The sequence below is a fragment of the Aquarana catesbeiana genome, linkage group LG11 (assembly GCF_042186555.1).
Source record: "Aquarana catesbeiana isolate 2022-GZ linkage group LG11, ASM4218655v1, whole genome shotgun sequence".
NCBI classification, from domain to species: domain Eukaryota; kingdom Metazoa; phylum Chordata; class Amphibia; order Anura; family Ranidae; genus Aquarana; species Aquarana catesbeiana.
This window is the reverse complement of record NC_133334.1, coordinates 271,833,637-271,855,867: the sequence shown is the minus strand read 5'-3', so window position 1 is coordinate 271,855,867 and position 22,231 is coordinate 271,833,637. Positions and strand designations below refer to the sequence as shown.

General features: G+C 45.0%; 1 protein-coding gene across 1 annotated transcript in view; it reads right to left on the bottom strand.

Annotated features, from left to right (window-relative positions):
• The window catches only part of DPY19L3 (dpy-19 like C-mannosyltransferase 3), a 90,270-nt gene that overhangs the window by 55,102 nt on the left and 12,937 nt on the right, over positions 1 to 22,231 (bottom strand). The window contains 6 exon segments of the mRNA XM_073605829.1: positions 1,906 to 2,007; positions 6,943 to 7,074; positions 14,053 to 14,187; positions 15,091 to 15,214; positions 19,727 to 19,872; positions 21,255 to 21,376. Of these exon segments, the coding sequence (XP_073461930.1) occupies positions 1,906 to 2,007; positions 6,943 to 7,074; positions 14,053 to 14,187; positions 15,091 to 15,214; positions 19,727 to 19,872; positions 21,255 to 21,376 (761 nt within the window).

Here is a 22,231-nt window from a genome sequence, read left to right as displayed (position 1 = left end):
TATGATGACAGATTTCTATGTACAGCTTGGATTTATATAGGCAAATGGGGTCAGCCATGTTTTTCTTGATCACATGTTTTGTAAGCTCACGAAAACAATGCTATAGAAAGCAATACACTACACAAAGCAAAGAAATATACAGCAACGCGCCAAATTTACTTTACCGTAGTTAGATCAGCAAGCAATGAAACTGTATAAAACCTATAAAATGTAAGTAAACCTTAAAGCGGAGTTCCGCTGAAAAAGAAAAGAATTAAAAGTCAGCAGCTACAAAAAAAAGTGTAGCTGCTGACTTTTAATAATCGGACATTCACCAGTCCAGCGATGCGGGAGAAAGAAGCATCCCTTCCTCTCCACGGCGCCAGCATTCTTACTGTGGGCGCCCGGCTACGCATGCGCGAGCCGCGCTGTGAATGGCCGGGCAATCTTCTGGGACCTGTGACGTGTCCCAAAAGATTGCAGGGAGGGAGGGGGAGAGGTGAACTTCCTTTCGGCACCGCGGGGCCCTGGGAGGAAGTGGGAGCTGGGTGCCTCTAAAACGAGGGTATCCGCTCCCCCCCCCTCCAAAAAAATGACATGCCAAATGTGGCATGTCAGGGGGTCACCTTCACTTAAAGCGGAAGTTACATTTTTAATAATAATAACTTTAATAATAATTGTCTCTTATTTTTCCACTTTAGTCTGTTAACCCCTTCAATACCGGGCACTTTCACCCCCTTCCTGCCCAGGACAATTTTTAGCTTTTAGCGCTGCCGCACTTTGAATGACATATGCACGGTCATGCAATACTGTACCAAAACCACATTTTTATAATTTTTTTTTTTTTTTTTTAGACAGCCTGTTTGTCGCCATTCCACAAACGGGCACAATTTTGAAGCGTGACATGTTAGGTATCAGTTTACTTGGCGTAACATAATCTTTCCCAATATATAAAAAAATTTGGGCTAACTGTACTGTTGTCTTATTTTTTAATTTTAAAAAAATTTATTTTTTCCCCAAAAAAATCTGCGCTTGTAAGACCGCTGTGCAAATACGGTGTGACATGAAGTATTGCAACGACCGCCATTTTATTCTCTGGGGTGTCTGAAAAAAAAAAATATATATATATAATGTTTGGGGGTTCAAAGTAATTTTCTAGCAAAAGAAAAAAAGATTTTAACTACAAGTTTGAAAACTAGGCCCGGTTCTTAAAGTGGATGTAAACCCGAAATTTTTTTAACTTTGTTTTTATGTCATAATGTAGAGTATAAGATTTCCTATCATTCGAGCCCAGTCTTGCCACAAAGAGTTAATCCAGCTCTGAGCAATCCTCTTTTATTGTTCAGTGAGATAAATCTTGACAAACAGAGGAAAACTTTGTCAAATCCTCCCCCTTGCTGTGAGTGACAGGTGATTTACATATCTAGTGCACTAGCCTAAGACATGCATTATTTTTTAATTCCCTCCCCCACTCCTTTCTTCAGCAGCTCTGCAAGGATTGGCTGTTCCACACCTCAGCGTGATTTGGCATGCTGGAGTCATGTGGTTACTTTCCTGTCTTTTCACTGGATGTTAGAGATCATAGCAGAAGTTCAGTGTAAGAAATACACAGGAGAAAATGCATATTGACAAGGGGAGTGTAGAGGTGGGCGGGGAGTGTAGAGATGGGCGGGGAGTCTACTGACATCATGACTCTGCCCACCGAGCTCCAGACAACAGACCCGCCCACAGAATCTGCAGTTTTTCGGGTCTCATAACAGACAGAGGGGAGACATTTGACAGGTAAAGATACATGCAGGAGGCGTGATTATCCTTATAGATAACCCCCATGGCAGTAGTTTAGAAAGGATGACATTGGGTTTACATCCACTTTAAGTGGTTAAATAGACCGGATACATTTTCTTACATCCATTAACATCTGCTCACCTTAACACACTTATTAATGATTGTAGCAAGGAGCAGAACGATCACTACATGGACGGCGATGTTCCAGAGTCTCCTCAGCACACTGCCACTTCTAAGGTTTTTCTGAAAGACAACATAAATACATGTAAAAACCTGAAATAAAATATGCAGATCCATAGATTAGATGAAGAAAGTATCAAAAGTACAGGAAACGGAAATAAAATGATGGATAAAGAAGAACAGCGGGGCGCGATCTGAGTGTAGTATATTAACAGATTTACTGTGGTGAAAAGACAAAATGACAACTCACATTGTGACACTTAATGCTATAACCAGGTTAGCTTGAGAAAATGGATTGGGTGGCCTTAAAATGCATAGCTCCGCCCCCCTGACATCACTTCCGGTCTGCTCTGCATCCCACAAGAAGCCCTCCGCCATTTTATTGCTTTTTACTTCCTCATCCAAGCTGTCATCCAGCCGGATGTCCCGACTTTCTAGGCTGCAAGTTGTAGGAAGAGGCTCCCCACCCCAGATGCATGAGCCGACCACTCACAGGTTACATACAAAATGTGTCATTTCTTCTTCCCATGTGAGGTGCTAATTTACAAGTATTTCTCAGTACAATTAACCACTTCCCTACCAGGCTATACCTGAAAGACGGCTACAGCGTGGCTCTGTTGTTCCAGGAGAGCGCACATGGATGTCCTTCCGGGAACCACGGCCCTTGCAAGCCCTCTGGGACGTGCATCCGATCCAGTTTGTGATCGCTGGATACAGCCAATCACAGATTATAGTAAAGCCCAATCACAGCAGTCCTTTACCATGTGATCAGATATGTCCAATCACAGCTGATCTCAGTGTAAACAGACTTGCTGGTTATCGTCAGTACTTTCCTCACGTGCTGTCACAGAGTGAGGAGAGTAGAGCCAATAACCCGCAATCCTGGCAGGGGACATGTACACAGATCATCAGTACCCTGATTATTAGTGCAGCGCCATCAGTGCCCATCAATGATGCCCAGCAGTGCCTCCTCATCAGTGCCCATCAGTGCTGCCTTATCAGTGCAGCCTCTCTCTGGCCTTCAGTGCCTCCTCACCAGTGCCCATCAGTGCTTCCTCATCAGTGCCCACTCATCATTGCAGCCTATCTCTGCCCTCAGTGCAACATTAGTGCCCAGTGCTTCCTCATCAGTGCCCATCAGTGCTTCTTCATCAGTGCCCACTCATCATTGCAGCCTATCTCTAACCTCAGTGCATCAGTGCCCATCATTAGTGCCCAGTGCTTCCTTATCAGTGCCCATCAGTGCTTCCTCATCAGTGCCCACTCATCATTGCAGCCTATCTCTGCCCTGAGTGCAACATCAGTGACCATCATTAGTGCCCAGTGCTTCCTCATCAGTGCCCATCAGTGCTTCTTCATCAGTGCCCACTCATCATTGCAGCCTATCTCTAACCTCAGTGCATCAGTGCCCATCATTAGTGCCCAGTGCTTCCTTATCAGTGCCCATCATTAGTGCCCAGTGCTTCCTTATCAGTGCCCATCAGTGCTTCCTCATCAGTACCCACTCATCATTGAAGCCTATCTCTGCCCTCAGTGCAGCATCATCAGTGCCCATCATTAGTGCCCAGTGCTTCCTCATCAGTGCCCATCAGTGCAGCCTATCTCTGGCCCTCAGTGCTTCCTCATCAGTGCAGCCTATCTCTGGCCCTCAGTGCCTCCTCATCAGTGCCCACTCATCATTGCAGCCTATCTCTACCCACAGTGCTGCATCATCAGTGCCCATCATTAGTGCCAAGTGCTTCCTCATCAGTGCAGCCTATCTCTGGCCCTCAGTGCCTCCTCATCAGTGCCCACTCATCATTGCAGCCTATCTCTGCCCACAGTGCTGCACCATCAGTGCCCATCATTAGTGCCCAGTGCTTCCTCATCAGTGCAGCCTATCTCTGGCCCTCAGTGCCTTCTCATCTGTGCCCAGCAGTGCTTCCTCATTAGTGCCCACTTATCATTGAAGCCTATCTCTGCCCTCAGTGCCTCCTCATCAGTGCCTATCAGTGCTTCCTCATCAGTGCCCATCAGTGCTTCCTCATCAGTGCCCACTCATCGTTGAAGCCTATCTCTGCTCTCAGTGCAGCATCATCAGTGCCCATCATTAGTGCCCAGTGCTTCCTCATCAGCGCACATCAGTGAAGGAGAAAAATTATTTTTTTGGAAAATTTTATTACAGAAACAAGGTTATTTTTTTCAAAATTGTCCGTCTTTTTTTTTTGTTTGTTTAGCAAAAAATAAAAACCCCGGTGGTGATTAAATACCACCAAAGAAAGCTCTATCTGTCTCCAAAAAAAAATGATAAAAGTTTCATTTGGGTACAGGTTTGCATGACCGCGCAATTGTCATTCAAAGTGTGACAGCGCTGAAAGCTGAAAACTGGCCTGGGCAGGAAGGGGGTATAAGTGCCCATCAAGCAGGTGGTTAATGCTGCACTTAGTTTGGTGCCCCCCCCCCCCCCCCCCCCTCCGGTGTTTTTTCTTGGTCCTGCAGGTGTATCCATCCACCCAGTATTTCTGTGCTGCTCTGAGGTTCCCTGTTGTTGTGAGACTGTCCATTGGAAGCCCTTACAATGTGATGAGTCTGGTTTTAACTGTCACAATGTGGATTGCCATTTGTCTCTTCACCACAATAAATCTGTTAATATACTACACTCAGATTGCGCCCTGCTGTTCTTATCGGTTTCCCTAGAGATATTTCAGTCTCTTCAGAGGTGCTGCATTCTGGTACATTGAGATCGGCAGAAAGTTACCCTGAACGCTCCAATTGGATATTTGTGTACACACAACACTTACTCTGTCATATACCCCATTATCACTGGAATTAAAATAATAGACTATGGATTTCCTTGACAGATAGGAAAATAAAGCCTTCTGAAAACAAAAAGTATTCACATGTCATTCTATCTCCAATCCATAAAATACGAGGATTATTTATCATGTCAGGACAATGGGTGGAGCCATGCAAATAATTCCTTTACACCCATTTGTCAGATGCACGTCAAGAACTGACAGTGTATAGTGCAAATATAGCCCAATATTAAAGAGCCATTTATTGCAAACAGCATACAGCGCCTTCAGACTTTTTGACCATCATCAGTGCCGTGTATGGAAATCATGGCTTCTACAGAGTAGTGTTCGGGACCCAACCACACAGGTTAGACTGATAACCTCACCGATTACAGTGAGGGCATTGCTGACATTTTTGCAGATTTATTAAAAAAGAAAAACTGAAATATCACATGGTCCTAAGTATTCAGACCCTTTGCTGTGACACTCATATATATAACTCAGGTGCTGTCCATTTCTTCTGATCATCCTTGAGATGGTTCTACACCTTCATTTGAGTCCAGCTGTGTTTGATTATACTGATTGGACTTGATTAGGAAAGCCACACACCTGTCTATATAAGACCTTACAGCTCACAGTGCATGTCAGAGCAAATGAGAATCATGAGGTCAAAGGAACTGCCTGAAGAGCTCAGAGACAGAATTGTGGCAAGGCACAGATCTGGCCAAGGTTACAAAAAAATTTCTGCTGCACTTAAGGTTCCTAAGAGCACAGTGACCTCCATAATCCTTAAATGGAAGACATTTGGGACGACCAGAACCCTTCCTAGAGCTGGCCGTCCGGCCAAACTGAGCTGTCGGGGGAGAAGAGCCTTGGTGAGAGAGGTAAAGAAGAACCCAAAGATCACTGTGGCTGAGCTCCAGAGATGCAGTCGGGAGATGGGAGAAAGTTGTAGAAAGTCAACCATCACTGCAGCCCTCCACCAGTCAGGGCTTTATGGCAGAGTGGCCCGACGGAAGCCTCTCCTGAGTGCAAGACACATGAAAGCCACATGGAGTTTGCTAAAAAAACACCTGAAGGACTCCAAGATGGTGAGAAATAAGATTCTCTGGTCTGATGAGACCAAGATAGAACTTTTTGGCCTTAATTCTAAGCGGTATGTGTGGAGAAAACCAGGCACTGCTCATCACCTGTCCGATACAGTCCCAACAGTGAAGCATGGTGGTGGCAGCATCATGCTGTGAGGGTGTTTTTCAGCTGCAGGGGCAGGACGACTGATTGCAATCGAGGGAAAGATGAATGCAGCCAAGTACAGGGATATCCTGGACGAAAACCTTTTCCAGAGTGCTCAGGACCTCAGACTGGGCCGAAGATTTACCTTCCAACAAGACAATGACCCTAAGCACACAGCTAAAATAACGAAGGAGTGGCTTCACAACAACTCCGTGACTGTTCTTGAATAGCCCATCCAGAGCCCTGACTTAAACCCAATTGAGCATCTCTGGCGAGACCTAAAAATGGCCGTCCACCAACATTTACCATCCAACCTGACAGAACTGGAGAGGATCTGCAAGGAGGAATGGCAGAGGATCCCCAAATCCAGGTGTGAAAAACTTGTAACATCTTTCCCAAAAAGACTCATGGCTGTATTAGATCAAAAGGGGCTTCTACTAAATACTGAGCAAAGGGTCTGAATACTTAGGACCATGTGATATTTCAATTTTTCTTTTTTAATAAATCTGCAAAAATGTCAACAATTCTGTGTTTTTCTGTCAATATGGGGTGCTGTGTGTACAATATGGAGTGCTGTGTGTACAATATGGGGTGCTGTGTGTACAATATGGGGTGCTGTGTGTACAATATGGGGGGCTGTGTGTACAATATGGGGTGTTGTGTGTACAATATGGGGGGCTGTGTGTACAATATGGGGTGCTGTGTGTACAATATGGGGTGCTGTGTGTACATTAATGAGGAAAAAAAATGAACTTAAATGATTTTAGCAAATGGCTGCAATATAACAAAGAGTGAAAAATTGAAGGGGGTCTGAATACTTTCCGTCCCCACTGTATATAAAAAAAAGAAAAAAAAAAAAAAACCACCATGTTATACTTACCTGCTCTGTTTAATGGTGTATGTACCGTACATATAAAACTCAAAGATCTGCACCCAACCCACCACAGTAGCAGTTGAGGTAATAAAACCCATCAGTCTCAGATTTGCTCACCTGTAATCTCTGGGCGATAATGGCGGCCAGGATGAAGCTGAGAAGCAGTGAGCCCAGAATCATGGTATTGATGAACTGGAGGAGACACACCAGGAGAAGACTGGATGCCTGAATCATGTACAGGCTTCTCACCTACAAACAACACAACATAGGCAAACATACAGTATATAGCACAACATACAGTATATAGCACAACATACAGTATATAGCACAACATACAGTATATAGCACAACATACCTTACTGGTTGCTGTAGTTAATCATACAATTATCCTTTCCTATAAAGCACCAATATATTAAGCAGTGTTGGACTGTACTGGTTTTCATACCTATCTTTTCAGTAAAGTGATGGAAAGTCCCTTAAAGTGAATCTGTGTGTCTTTGTTGTTGGAGGGCAAAGTAATGGGTCCACCATAATGCAGACCATGTAGCAGAACACACTCTCTTCACTTTCTCCCCCTTTCATTCTCCATGGAAGTAACATACAGTGCCATGAAAAAAGTATTCATATCCCTTGAAATTTTACACATTTTGTCATGTTACAACCTAAAAACCGTACATCACTGACCTAGTCTCAAAATACCAACCTAATCGTTCTCTTCATTCTTCTCAAGACCTCCTGCTCTCTAACGCCCTCATCAACTCCTCCCATGCTCACCTCTGGGACTTTTCCAGAGCCTCTCTAATCCTATGGAACTCCTTACTCCAATCTATCCAATTATCTCCTACTCTATTAGCTTTTAGACGATCCCTGAAAACCCTTCTGTTCAGAGAAGCCCACCCTACCCACACCTAACAACTGGATTTTCATTTTCTCCATCTCATCATCCCCCACAGTTATTACCTGTTGTTCCATTTGACCCTCCCCTCTAGATTGTAAGATCTAATGAGAAGGGCCTTCCGATTCCTCCTGTATTGATTTGTATTTTAACTGTCTGCCCCCAGTTGTAAAGTGCTGCACAAACTGTTGGCGCTATATAAATCCTGTATAATAATAATAATATTGGGATTTTATGTGATCGACCAACACAAAGTGGCACATAATTGTGAAGTGGAAGGAAAATGATAAATGGTTTTCCAAATTTTTTACAAATAAATCTGTGTAAAGTGTGGGGTACATTTGTATGGCGCCCCCCGGAGTCAATACTTTGTAGAACCTCCTTTCACTTCAATTACAGCTGCAAGTCTTTTTGGGGATGTCTCTCTTTGCACATCTAGAGAGGGACATTTTTGCCCATTCTTCTTTGCAAAATATCTCAAGCTCTGTCAGATTGGATGAAGAGCGTCTGTGAACAGCAATTTTCAAGTATTGCTATAAATTCTTAATTGGATTCAGGTCTGGACTTTGACTGGGCTATTCTAACACATGAATATGCTTTGATCTAAACCAGGGGTCTCAAAGTACCGGCCCGCGGGCCATTTGTGGCCTGCGGACTGGTTAAAAATGGCCCACAAGCAGGGCCGTTCCAGGAAGTCTTTTTGCACTGCACCGCAAAGGGGGAGGCGCCGAAGAGCTTTATGTCTCCATCTGCTCTGTCCTCTCCGCTGCGCGCTGCTGCAGCCCAGAGAGAGAACAGAGCAGAGGAAAGATCCGCCCATCGCCCCGCCCACCTAGGCACTGACCTCAGGGCGGGAGATTGTGTTCTCTGGGTCCCCTGTCACTAGGCGTGTGTGGAAGCCAGGAGGAGAGGACTCGGGAGGCGGATGATCCTGACTGCCAGGAGAGGTGAGTGAGCATCACACTGAGGCAAAGTCCCTAGTGGGGTGACTGGGGTAGAAATGTGTGCAGTGTGGGGGGGGGTATTTTATGGAGTGTGGGGGGATTTGTGCAGTGTGGGGGTTAATGCTGGGGGTTAATAATGTGTTTGCTGACACCAGTGCTGGGTATAGGATATTATTGCTGGTATAGTTTATTGTTTTTTGAAGTTCTGAAAGTTTGCATGCGGCCCCTATGGGATATGAAAACTTGTCATGTGGCCCTCTGGCAATTTGGGTTTGAGACCTCTGCTCTAAACCATTCCATTGTAGCTCTGGCTGTATGTTTCGGGTCGTTGTCCTGCTGGAAGGTGAACCTCCGCCCCAGTCTCAAGTCTTTTGCAGACTCTAACAGGTTTTCTTCTAAGATTGTCCTGTATTTGGCTCCATCCATCTTCCCATCAACTCTGACCAGCTTCCCTGTCCCTGCTGAAGAAAAGCATCTCCACAACATTATGCTGTCACCACCATGTTTCACGGTGGGGATGGTGTGTTCAGGGTGATGTGCAGTGATAGTTTTCCCCACACATAGCGTTTTGCTTTAACGCCAAAAAGTAAAATTTTGGTCTCATCTGACCAGAGCACCTTCTTTCACATGTTTGCTGTGTCCCCCACATGGCTTCTCACAAACTGCAAACAGGAATTCTTATGGCTTTCTTTCAACAATGTCTTTCTTCTTGTCACTCTTCCATAAAGGTCAGATTTGTGGAGAACACGACTAATAGTTGTCCTGTGGACAGATTCTCCCACCTGAGCTGTGGATCTCTGCAGCTCCTCCAGAGTTACCATGGACCTCTTGGCTCTTCTCTGATGAATGCTCTCCTTGCCCGGCCGGTCAGTTTAGGTGGACGGCCATGTCTTGGTAGGTTTGCAGTTGTGCCATACTCTTTCCATTGATGATGGATTGAACAGAGCTCCGTGAGATGTTCAAAGCTTGGGATATTTTTTTATAAATTAACCCTGCTTTAAACTTCTCTACAACTTAATCCCTGACCTGTCTGGTGTGTTCCTTGGCCCTCATGATGCTGTTTGTTCACTAAGGTTCTCTAACAAACCTCTGAGGGCTTCACAGAACAGCTGTATTTATACTGAGATTTAATTACACACAGGTGGACTCTATTTATTAATTAGGTGACTTCTGAAGGCAATTAGTTCCACTAGATTTTAGTTGGGGGTATCAGAGTAAAGGGGGCTGAATACAAATCCCCCCCCCACACTTTTCACATATTTATTTGTAAAGAATTGTGAAAACCATTCATCATTTTCCTTCCACTTCACAATTATGTGCCACTTTGTGTTGGTCTATCACATAAAATCCCAATAAAAAACATTTACATTTTTGGTTGTAACATGACAAAATGTGGAAAATTTCAAGGGGTATCAATACTTTTTCAAGGCACTGTAGAAGGACCCTTGTTCTGTTTAGAAGCAGTGGCCTCTCTGCCGAGGTCTGACATGCCTCCTGCTGAGTCGGAGCTCTCAGATCACCAGGAAGCATGAGCTTTGTTGATTGGAGGGTTCTAGCTGTGACCCAGCAGGGGGGGTATGAATAGGATATGAATACTTTTTGAAGACACTGTACCTTGGTACTTCTGTATATGGGGAATCATGTGACGCTCTCCACTTCTTCCCACAGGACTGCACTGAAGTAGGTGATTGGAAGCTCAGACACCCAGTACAGGGGCAGGGTGAGAGTCCTGATTGTAAAGGATCACTTTTTATTTTTTAAAATAACGAACATGTTATACTCACCGGCTCTATGTAATGGTTTTTAACAGAGCAGGCGCTCCTGGCCTGTCCATACATGGTTCGAATCTCGGCCAGTCCCTGCTAAACCAACTATTTATGGCTGGCTTAAGTAACATACCAACAGCTGCAGAGGATTTCCTGAACCCTATCATTTAACCTCTTGCCGACCAGCTGGCGTCATTATACTGCGGCAGGTTGGTTCCCCTGCACGAATCGCCGTAGGAGTACGTCGGACGCTTTAAGAGCGATGGGAGGCGCGCACGCCCGCGGCGCGACACTGGAGCCGATGCACGTGGCCTGCCAGCCGCGATGTCCGCCGGCCACCCGTGAGCGCTCCACAGAGAGCCAGAACGGCGGGGATCTGTGTATGTAAACAAACAGATCCCCGTTCTGACAGGGGAGTAGAGAGAGATCTGCTGTTCCTAGTGATCAGGAACAGCGATCTCTCTCCTCCTCCAGTCACTACACTCCCCCTACAGTTAGAAACACCTCCTTAAGGAACACATTTAACCCCTTGATCGCCCCCTAGTGTTAACCCCTTCCCTGCCAGTGTCATTTACACAGTACCCAGTGGCTATTTTTAGCTCTGATCGCTGTATAAATGTCAATGGTCCCAAAAAAGTGTCAAAAGTGTCCGATCTGTCCTTTGCAATGTTGCAGTCACGCTAAAAGAACACAATTTTTTTTTTTTTAAACGCAGATCGCCGCCATTACTAGTAAAAAAACAAATAAATAATAAAAATGACACAAATCTATCCCCTATTTTGTAGACGCTATAACTTTTGCGCAAATCAATCAATATACGCTTATTGCGGGGGGGTTTTTTTTACTAAAAATATGTAGAAGAATACATATTGGCCTAAACTGATGAAGAAATTCGTTTTTTTTTTTAGTTTTTTGGGGGACATTTATTATAGCAAATGGTAAAATATTTTTGTTTTTCAAAATTGTCGCTCTTTTTTTGTTTATAGCGTAAAAAATAAAAACCACAGAGGTGATCAAATACCACCAAAAGAAAGCTCTATTTGTGGGGGGGGGGGGGAGACGCCAATTTTGTTTGGGTACAGCGTTCGCACGACCGCGCAATTGTCAGTTAAAGCAACGCAGTGCCGTATCGCAAAAAAATGGGCTGGTTATTAAGGGGGCAAATCCTTCCGGTCCTTAAATAATAAGCACAGGGAGGGGGTGTCCTCTGCAGCTCTTTTTAAAACTGAACTCCAGGATCCTGCCTATTTTTGACCCTTAGCTCCCTTACTCCATGCACATTACATTTTTTTTTTTAAATAACTTTTTAATTTGTCACTGTATTTCTCTTATGTGATCTCATTGGCTCTTTTAATAAAGTTTACTGTACCGGAGCACTGGGGGGGAGGATCTAGGCAGGGGGCGCATGTCACATTTGTGCCTACCGGTGGCAAATAGTTACTACCTTTTGTAGGATTCCAAAGGAATGTACTGTCTATAAGGAATAGTGTTGTGTTAGCCAGAGAGCAGATACTGGCATAGCTACTACCTGTGGGCAGGTTATGACCAGGTATTGTGGAGTCACCCAATCTGCTCTACTTCAGGAAACTACACAGAGGAAGAAACTTGACCAGAAGCCAGTTCTCTGTACAGAGAAAATAGAAAATAGGGGCGATCCAGTCACATAAACAGGATCTATTCGAGATAGAAATACTACAGGAAAAATTGATTATAAAAAAAAAAGAAAGGGAGTGAGTCTTTTGCTAGTAAGTTGCTAATAAGATTCTCCTTGTCCTGGCTAGAGATGAGCTTTAACCACTTAAGGACCAGCCTCGTTTTGGATTTTAGGTGTTTACATGTTTAAAACAGGTTTTTCTGCTAGAAAATTACTTAGAACCCCCAAACATTATATATGGTTTTTCTTCTAACACCCTAGAGAATACAATGGCAGTCATTGCAATACTTTTTTTTGCACCGTATTTGCGCAGCGGTCTTATAAGCGCACTTTTTTTGGAAAAAATTCACTTTTTTGAATAAAAAAATAAAACAACAGTAAAGTTATCCCAATTTTTTTTAATATTGTGAAATATAATGTTACGCCAAGTAAATTGATACCCAACATGTCATGCTTGAAAATTGCGCCCGCTCGTGGAATGGCGTCAAACTTTTACCCTCAAAAATCTCCATAGGCGACGTTTAAAAAATTCTACAGGTTGCATATTTTGCGCTACAGAGGAGGTCTAGGGCTAGAATTATTGCTCTCGCTCTACCGGTCGCTGTGATACCTCACATGTGTGGTTTGACCACCGTTTTCATATGCGGGCGCTACTCGCGTATGCGTTCGCTTCTGCGCGCGAGCTCGTCGGGACAGGGGGGTTTTAAAATTTTTTTTTTTTATTTTTATTATTTATTTTAAAATATTTTATTTATTTTTACACTGTTTAAAAAAAAAAAAAATGGTGTCACTTTTATTCCTATTACAAGGAATGTAAACATCCCTTGTAATAGAAAAAAGCATGGCAGGACCTCTTAAATATGAGATCTGGGGTCAAAAAGACCTCAGATCTCATATTTACACTAAAATGCAATAAAAAAAAAAAAAAAAAAAAGTCATTTAGAAAAATTACATTTGAAAAAATATGCCTTTAAGAGGCGTGGACGGAAGTGACGTTTTGACGTCGCTTCCGCCCAGCAGTATCTTGGAGACGAGTGAGCGCCATCTTGGCCTCACTCGTCTCCTGACACACAACGGCAGAGGACGCGATCGCCTCCGCCGCTACCGACGGCTCCGGTAAACGGCGGAGGGCACCGGATCGCGGCGGGAGGGGGGGGGCCCCCTCTCCCGCCACCGATAAAAGTGATCTCGCGGCGAATCCGCCGCAGGGACCACTTTTATCTGAAAGCCGGCCGCCGCACGAAAACGGGGATACCGGGGTTATGGCAGCTAGCTGCTGCCATAACAACGATATCCCCATTCAAACTTAGGACGTATATAGTCGTGCGGCGGTCGGGAAGTGGTTAATCCAGATGAAACTGGCTCTATGGAAGTTTTGTGCACCACACAGGGCACAGCAGCTGTGACTGACACCTGTCACTTTAGACCAGGGGTCTTAAACTGGAGGCCCTCCAGCTGTTGCAGAACTACAAGTCCCATGAGGCAGCACAGTGGTGTAGTGGGTAGCACTTTCACCTAGCAGCAAAAAAGGTCTCTGGTTCGAATCCCGACCACGACACCATCTGCCTGGAGTTTGCATGTTCTCCCTGTGTCTGCATGGGTTTCCTCCGGGTACTCCGGTTTCCTCCCACACTCCAAAGACATGCTAGTAGGTTAATTAGATCTTGTCCAAATTGGCCCTAGTATATGTGGGAATGTGTGTCCCAAGCGCGTCGAGATCCTACGGGGTAAATGACCGCACTATATCAAGATGCAGCTCAACTCATTGCCAAGCTGACAGTTATAATTATGACTCCCACAGGCAGACGCATGATGGGACTTGTAGTTCCGCAACAGCTGGAGGGCCGCTAGTTTGAGACCTCTGCTTTAGGGTATTCCCCTTATTACAGGTCTCTGTGAGGCGTCATTACTTGGCTGAGTAATATGTGCGGTTACAATTATCAGACAGATTCATTCGCACGGCCTTACCTTGCGGCTTGGAACCAAGTCCAGGCAGTCCAGGGCAAACAGCACCAAACTTTGCAGGAGTAACACAAACTGGTTGAACTGCCATGTGAGACTGAAGAGGAATGTGGAAATGAACACTACGAGAAGGGACATTCTCTGAAGAGGAACATAAAAGTAAATCAAGATGTTAAAATATTCATGGACATCGGAAAACAAAACAAAAACCTAAAAGTAAAGCTAAACTCCACACATATAAAAAAATATAAATATACATATAACACACCTATGTACTCAATAATAACTCCTCAATTTTATGTATTTATTTTATATAAAGAGTGTAAGTTCCTGAATTAGACCTGTTATCAGCATCTTGCAGAGGCTCTGATGATCCTATGGGACGAAACATGTCAGGCTGGCCGATGCAAGCACGCTGTGAGCCGCGGATTTTCTACTACAGAACATGATGCCTGTTTTATTTCTACTACCTGTAAGTGGAATACAATAAACTATTGTTTTTATAACTTACGGGCTTGACTATTGCTGCTTTTTTTTTTTTTTCCACTTGGGTCATGTCTCATTGATGAGTGTTTATAATATGCATCCCTGTCTTGAAGTTTGATGAGTTGGTGGCTATATGTGATCTGGATATGGATTCCCTGTGATCGATTTGCAATATCTGGAGTGTGACACACCTTGATCCCCTGTGATTTAGATTACATGTCTTTTTACCATTACTTTCTGGTAAGCAGATTGGATTCTCTTGAGTGTGGTGTGCGGTTTCATACACACTGAAGCTGGTGAAGGGTCCCTTATATTCTTGATCTCTACTATGACAGAACTGTCTTATGATTACTGACAATTTGAAGCGCTGCATTTTGGACTTTTTATTTATTTGTGCTTGATGATCGACGAACTGTGCTGGTTGCTTTTTTTTACAATATTTTAGATAGCGCAGATACTCATCCACCTCTTCTTTATTACTCTATGTATTTAGCTGTTTGCCTTAAAATAAGACAAGACTGTCCCACACATTGCTATGTTAGTCTCTGAGACGCTTACCTCCTTCACTCTGGTCAGGTCCGGCCTAAACAAATAGGTAATGGTGGCTATCTGAACAGCAAAGAAAGGCAGAGCCCAGTTTTCTCTCAGGGGAATGGTGAATTCTACCCGCGTTGTGTCAATTCTGGAAAAAAATAAAAATAAAATAAAAATAAATCACAGTCAGAGGTGTCGCAGGCCATGGAGGTGTCACTTGTCACGTGTGAAATGACGAACTGCAATGTAGACTTTTTGCAAAACTTTTTTTGGCTCTAAAAAAAAAATAAAAATGGTTGCCTGAGATGTTACTGAATGAGCTGCTGAGGGCCCTCCAAGAAGGGTCTTCACCACCAAACATGGAGAAGGTAGATCATTATTTGTCATAAAAAAAAAAAAAAAATGTATTGCTTTGTTACATTAAAGCTGAACTCTGGGCTTGAACAAAAAATACCCTTGCATGGGCACCCCCGGCACTGCAGGGGTTAAAGTGGTAGTAAAACTCTGTACTACCACTTGTACCTACAGGCAAGCCTATAGTAAGGGTTACCTGTAAGCAGAGGCGTCGCTAGGGGGTGGCTATTGGGGCTATAGCCCCAAATCTAGGGCCCATAGCCCCGAGTCTCTCACTGGGGGGAAGCGGTGCAATCAACAGTGGATGTGGGCGCCGTGCAGATAACTAACATCTCAGCCGTTTTACGTTGTTCTGCCACTGCACTGATTGCTAGAACCGCCCAGGTTCTAGCAACCAGTGATGTCACGAGTGACACAGCGTGAGCCTGAGGCAGTGGTGTTGCTGGGAGGTGGGGGCCGCCTTCCCCTCCTCTCTGTTTACATCCACACAGGAGGAGGGGAATCCCGAGGGACACACCACTGTGTACAGTATATCCGTCAACGCTGTTCTGAGGTCTGTACATTTTACTATACAGTATTTAGGTGGACATGTGCAGGGGGCTATGGGAGGGGAGAGGGGTGCCTATACTGATGGGGGGTCTGCACTAAAGGGGGGTGTCTATACTTATGGGGGGGTGTCTATACTAATGGGGGGGTCTGCACTGAGGGGGGTGTATATACTGATTGGGGGGTCTGCACTGAGGGGGGTTTCTATACTGATGGGGGGTCTGCACTGAGGAGGGTGGCTGCACCGAGGGGGTGTCTATACTGATGGGGGGAGGTCTATACTAAGGGAGGGGTGGTCTGTACTGAGGGGGGTCTGTACTGATGGAGGGGGGTGGTCTGTACTGAGGGGGGTCTGTACAGAGGGGTGGTCTGTACTGATGGAGAGAGGTGGTCTGTACCATGCCCGCAGCCTCTGACATCTCCTGTACCATGCCCGCAGCCTCTGCATCACCTCCTCTGTATATATATACATACACACACATATTTATATCATATACATGTGTATGCCTGCCCAAGCGTATGACTTTCTTTACTTCGCTGCTATGGGCTCTAGCCCCAGATCTTTAGTAGACCTAGCAACGCCCCTGCCTGTGAGTAAGGGGAATATCTCCTAAAATTCACAGTTTAGGAGATATTCATAGTGCATGCAGCCGATGACATCACCAGCGCATGCGTGTTAAAGCCCCCGGCACTGTAAGCCGGACCTTCAGAGCCTGTGCCGGAAACGACGGCTCCCACGCGCATGAGCGGGAGTGACATCATTGCACCCCCAACCACTCATGTAGCCCGAGGCCGCGAACCCGGAAGGAAGACTGGGGGAAGAAGTCAGCCGTCTCAACAGTGACATCACGGCGCCGGAGGGCTTCGTTCTAAGGGAAGTTTCTCAAAATGTGCTAGTATGTGATGCATACTAGCACATTGTGACGTTGATTTGCAGGATTTTCTTTTTTTTAAGCACCAACGGTTTACAACCGTTTTAAATGCTTGTTATGTCTGGGTGTGCTTGAATATGGAGAAATACTTCTCTGTACTACAGCAGGCTCCTTAATCTGTGTGAGTGGAGCCTCCTCTCTCAGCCTCTCATGGCCATGGTCGCATGCTTGCCCCTACAATACAGGGTTGACAGCTCTGCTGTCAGGTACCTTTTCCGAGGCCAAGATGCTGAGAGAGGCGCCCCTTGTGGCTAAGCGCAGTATACCCCTGAAGGTGGTACAGGAGGTATAGGGCTCAAAGAAGCATGGGTTGCCAGCAGGTTGAGACGGCTTGAGCTGATGATCACTTGGAGACTTTGCTTGAGAGGACGACAAGGAGTATTTCAGACACTTAGTATAAGCCTGGCTGAGGGTAGAACACAGGAGGAGAGCAGATTGGAGGCTGTGGTGAGGCCAGCTGAGGGTCAATCACAGGTAAGTGATAGGCAAAGTCCGTGAGCCAAGCCGGGGGGTCAAAGACTGGTAATCAGGCAGGTGCAAGTATAGCAAAGTCCATGAGCCAAGCCGGGGGTCAAACAATGGAGAGGAGATCAGAGCAGGTCAGGAGGCAAGCCGAGGTCACAACAGGAATCTCTTGGAAGTATAACACAGGAACAGGGAAGAGCTGAAGACAATCCAGCAACTTGAGTCAGACAGAGGCAGCATTATATAGGCCAGCAGGGGGAACCATCTGTCACATAATGCGCCTATGGCACCCATTTCTTCTACTGGCAAGATTGCCAGTACTTCCATGGCCTATTCCCTTTCTCTGATATCTGCATTGTATGTGATGACACCAATGGACTGTCCACAGGCTGAAGCTTTGGGGAGAAGGAGACAGTGTTGGAGCCTGCTGGAATGGGAAATGGGGTAAGTAATATAGCCTCTTCCTCTATCTATACCCTAGAAATAATGATCATTTAACCCGTGCAGTGCCAGGGGGGCTCCACTTGAAAAGTGCTCCAGCCCAGAGTTCAGTAACGACAAAGTTATTTCCGAATAAACATGGCAGAAATGTAAAAATTGCTTGGATCCATAGGGGGTGTACACTACAGGTTTGAAAGCTGAACTGGTTTATTAACCCCTTCACGCCGACCTATGCAAATTTGCGTTCATGGCTTGAAGGGGTTATATCGGGATGAAGCTGCAGGCATCACTCCGGTACAGTTTTTTAGAGCCAGCGGTTGACTCTTTAGTGGTATCAACCGATGCGGCCACCTTTCCGCCGCTCTTCCTGGCCTCCCGTCCCACCGGGAGATCCGGGCCACCAGCCGGCGCGTACGCTGGCTAGGCTGAGATCCGAATAAAGTCGGATTCGGCTCTGATCGGGTCTCCCGGAAGCGGCGTCACTTCTGGTTTACTTGGCTGCCAATGATGCCGATTTGAAAAATAATGACTGTATTCAGAATCACCAATTTTGTTGATCTGAATACTTTTAAGTGCAAAGGACGGATTTGGGGTCTTTTAAACCAGCGATTCCTTCATAAAGAGTACCTGTCACCGCCTATTACTGTCACAAGGGATGTGTACATTCCTTGTGACAGCAATAAAAGTGATCAAATTTTTTTTTAAAGGGACAATGTAAAAAAAAAAAAAATAATGATATAAATATAGATATATATATATTTTTTTACATTGTCCCTTTAAAAAAATAAAAAAAAATCTGATATATATATATATATATATATCGATATATCGATATATATATATATATATCGATATATAGATATATATATAGATATATATCGATATATCTATCGATATATAGATATATATATATTTTTTTTTTTTTCTTAAAGCGCCCCCTTCCCACGAGCTCGCGCAGCAAAGAAAACACATACACAAGCCGCGCCTGCAAATGTAAACGGTATTCAAATCACACATGTGAGATATCGCCACGATCGTCAGAGTGAGAGCAATATTTCTAGCAAAAGACCTCCTCTTTAACTCTGTTGACCGTTACATTTTTTTAAAGCGTCGCCTATGGAGATTTTTAGATATCGTAGTTTGTCGCCATTCCACGAGTGTGTGCAATTTCAAAGCATGACATGTTAGGTATCTATTTACTAGGCGAAACATCATCTTTCGCATTATACAGAAAATTGGGCTAACTTTACTGTTTAGTTTTATTTTTATTCATGAAAGTGTCTTTTTTCCCAAAAAAAAATGCGTTTAAAAGACTGCTGCGCAAATACCGTGTGACATAAAATATTGCAACAATCACAATTTGATTCTCTAGGACGGTGATGTCGAACCTTGGCACCCCAGATGTTTTGAAACTACATTTCCCATAATGCCCTTGCACTCTGCAGTGTAGTTGAGCATCATGGGAAATGTAGTTCCAAAACATCTGGGGTGCCAAGGTTCGACATCACTGCTCTAGGGTCTCTGTTAAAAAAAATATATAATGTTTGGGGGGTTCTAAGTAATTTTCTAGCAAAAAATACAGAGTTTTTTAACTTCTAAGCAACAAATGTCAGAAATAGCCTTAGGCATGAACGGGTTAAAAAAAAACCAAAAAAACCCTTAAACACACCTTGATTATTTACATTGAATAGAAAGGAGATAAATTGTCCTATAACAGCGTATGAAAACCTTTAAAAGACTGCTTTGGGTAAACTCTGCATACAAGAGGCAGGCTGTGTTTCAAAGTCGTGCCATCGCAGTACGCAGAGCAGCTGCTGGCGGGAGCCGAGCGCATGGCCCGTTACTGCGATATGCATAAAAATAACACCATTAGCCGCCTGTCATTGATGACTTGTAGATGCTGATTCTGAATTGAACTTTACCTGTTAACAATGTACCATAGAGCCGCTAATGATCCAGAAAGCCAAGTCCCACTGAGCAGCCAGCTGTTAATATACAGAGCCGCTACGTACAGCGTCTGCAGCCCGAACAGAGTATAGATGTAGAAATAGACGGAATCCAGCAGGCTCTGTGAGGACGACAACTTCACAATCAAAAGACAGCAATAAAGCCAACAATAAAGCTCTGTGAAATGGCAAATGTAATGTTAGCCAAATCTTGTTAATGACTCCCTGCAAAATCCTCACAAGTCACTTTTTTAAATTAAAATAATAAACATGTTATACTCACCTGCTCTGTGCAATGGTTTAACACAGAGTGACCACGAACCTGCTTTTCTGGGGTCCCCCCGCCGGCGATCTTGGCTCCTCCTCTTCTCCATGTGCTCCCCATAGCTAGTGTGTGCTTGTTCCCGAACCACGCTCTATAGACACACACAACGCAGCTTGGGCCCCGCCTCCCGCTTCCTCCTCACAGCATTTGATTGACAGCAGCAGGCGCCAATGGCTCCTACTGCTGCCGGATTCCCTGTGTGAAGAGGAAGAGGTGAGAGAAGAGATCCAGCTATGCACAGAGCTGGGTCGCTTGAAGACTCAGGTAAGTATTTAGGGAGGTGGGGGGAGGACAGCAAGATGTAAAAAGTTTTTTTACCTTAATGCAGGGAATGCATTCATTTAAAAATACATTTTGGGTTTTGAACCGCTTTAAAGCCTAACCCTTTACTATGTCCCCCCACCATTTCCAGTCTCCCACCTCCAGCAGAGCACACCTTCTAGCCTCCCACCTCCAGTAGGGCACCTCTTCTAGGTCCCCACTTCCAGTAGAACATCTCTTCTAGCCCCCCACTTCCAATCTCCCACCTCAAGTAGGGCACCCCTTCTAACTCCCAACCTCCAGTAGGGCACCCCTTCTAACTCCCAACCTCCAGTAGGGCACCCCTTCTAACTCCCAACCTCCAGTAGGGCACCCCTTCTAACTCCCAACCTCCAGTAGGGCACCCCTTCTAGCCCCCCACCTCCAGTAGGGCACCTCTTCTAGGCCCTCACTTCCAGTAAAATGTCCCTTCTAGCCCCCCACTTTCAGCCTCCCACCTCAAGAAGGGGAACCCTTCTAACTCCGAACCTCCAGTGGTGCACTTCTTCTAGCCCCCCACTTCCAGTAGATTACTGCTTCTAGCCCCCTACCTCCAGGAAACCACCCCTTCTAACTCCCAACCTCCAGTGGAGCACCCCTTCTAGCCCCCCACTTTCACTAGAACATCCCTTTTAGCCCCCCACTTTCAACCTCCCACCTCAAGAAGAACATCCCTGCTAACTCCCAACCTCCAGTAGGGCACCCCTTCTAACTCCCAACCTCCAGTAGGGCACCCCTTCTAACTCCCAACCTCCAGTAGGGCACCCCTTCTAACACCCAACCTCCAGTGGGGCACCCCTTCTAACACCCAACCTCCAGTGGAGCACCCCTTCTAGCCCACCACCTCCAGTAGGGCACCTCTATAAAAAAAAGACTCACCCAAAGATTGAAGGTTCTGTAGATGATCGCCAGGAGAAGCTCCTGGTACACATTCATCCTCTCCAGAATATTGATGGTCCTCATGGCCTCTGTTCTGTTGTCATAGATTAAATCAGCGATTCCTATAGGAGACACAGACAGAGAAGCTTCACCAATGTAGAGGACAGAAAAGTGTCTGTGCCGTCCAATCACATTCCAGTAGAAAACTACAGTAATGCAACACGATTGGTTATTATGGCCAATAAAAGACATTGAGGAGAATTGATCAAAATGGGAGCAGACAGAATCTGGAGCAGCTGTGCATGACAACAATCGGATTCCATCTTCAGCTTGTTTGGTTAAGCTTTGAAAATGAAAGCAAGAAAATTGGCTGCCATGCATAGCTGCTCTAGACTCTGGCTACTCCAGTCTTGATAAATTCTTTTTAATGTTTTTAGAGAATTTTTATACATAGGGGGAGATTTACTAAAACCGGTGCACTGGTGCAGCTCTGCATAGAAACCAATCAGCTTCCAGTCTTTTTTTGTTAAAGCTTAAAGTGGTTGTAAACCTCAGACATGAAATAAGAACAAAGCATATCCCTTTATAGTGTGTATTTGTCTCAATCCAGAGCACTAAGTGTCATTTCTGTCTGCTGCCTCCTTCCTCTGCTATCAGCATGAGTCACTTCTGACAAGTTTTCCTGACACCAAGAGAAAAAAGGTGACAGAGGAAGGAGCTCCAGCACACCGCCTGTGATTGACAGCCTCAGCTGAAAGGGGGGGGGGGGTGTCCCATCCCTCCAATCAGCTCTCGGTGCTCTCCTCACTGAACTTTGCAGAGTGTAACTTCAACTCCCCACCCCCTACTTTCTGAAATCTCAGACAAGCTTTATGAATGTTGGACTTTGAACAGATATACTGTACAGAAGAGAAGACTCAGATAAACAGGTACAACTTAGGTAGGAGGATGCAGATACAAAGCTGTAGTGGAAGACC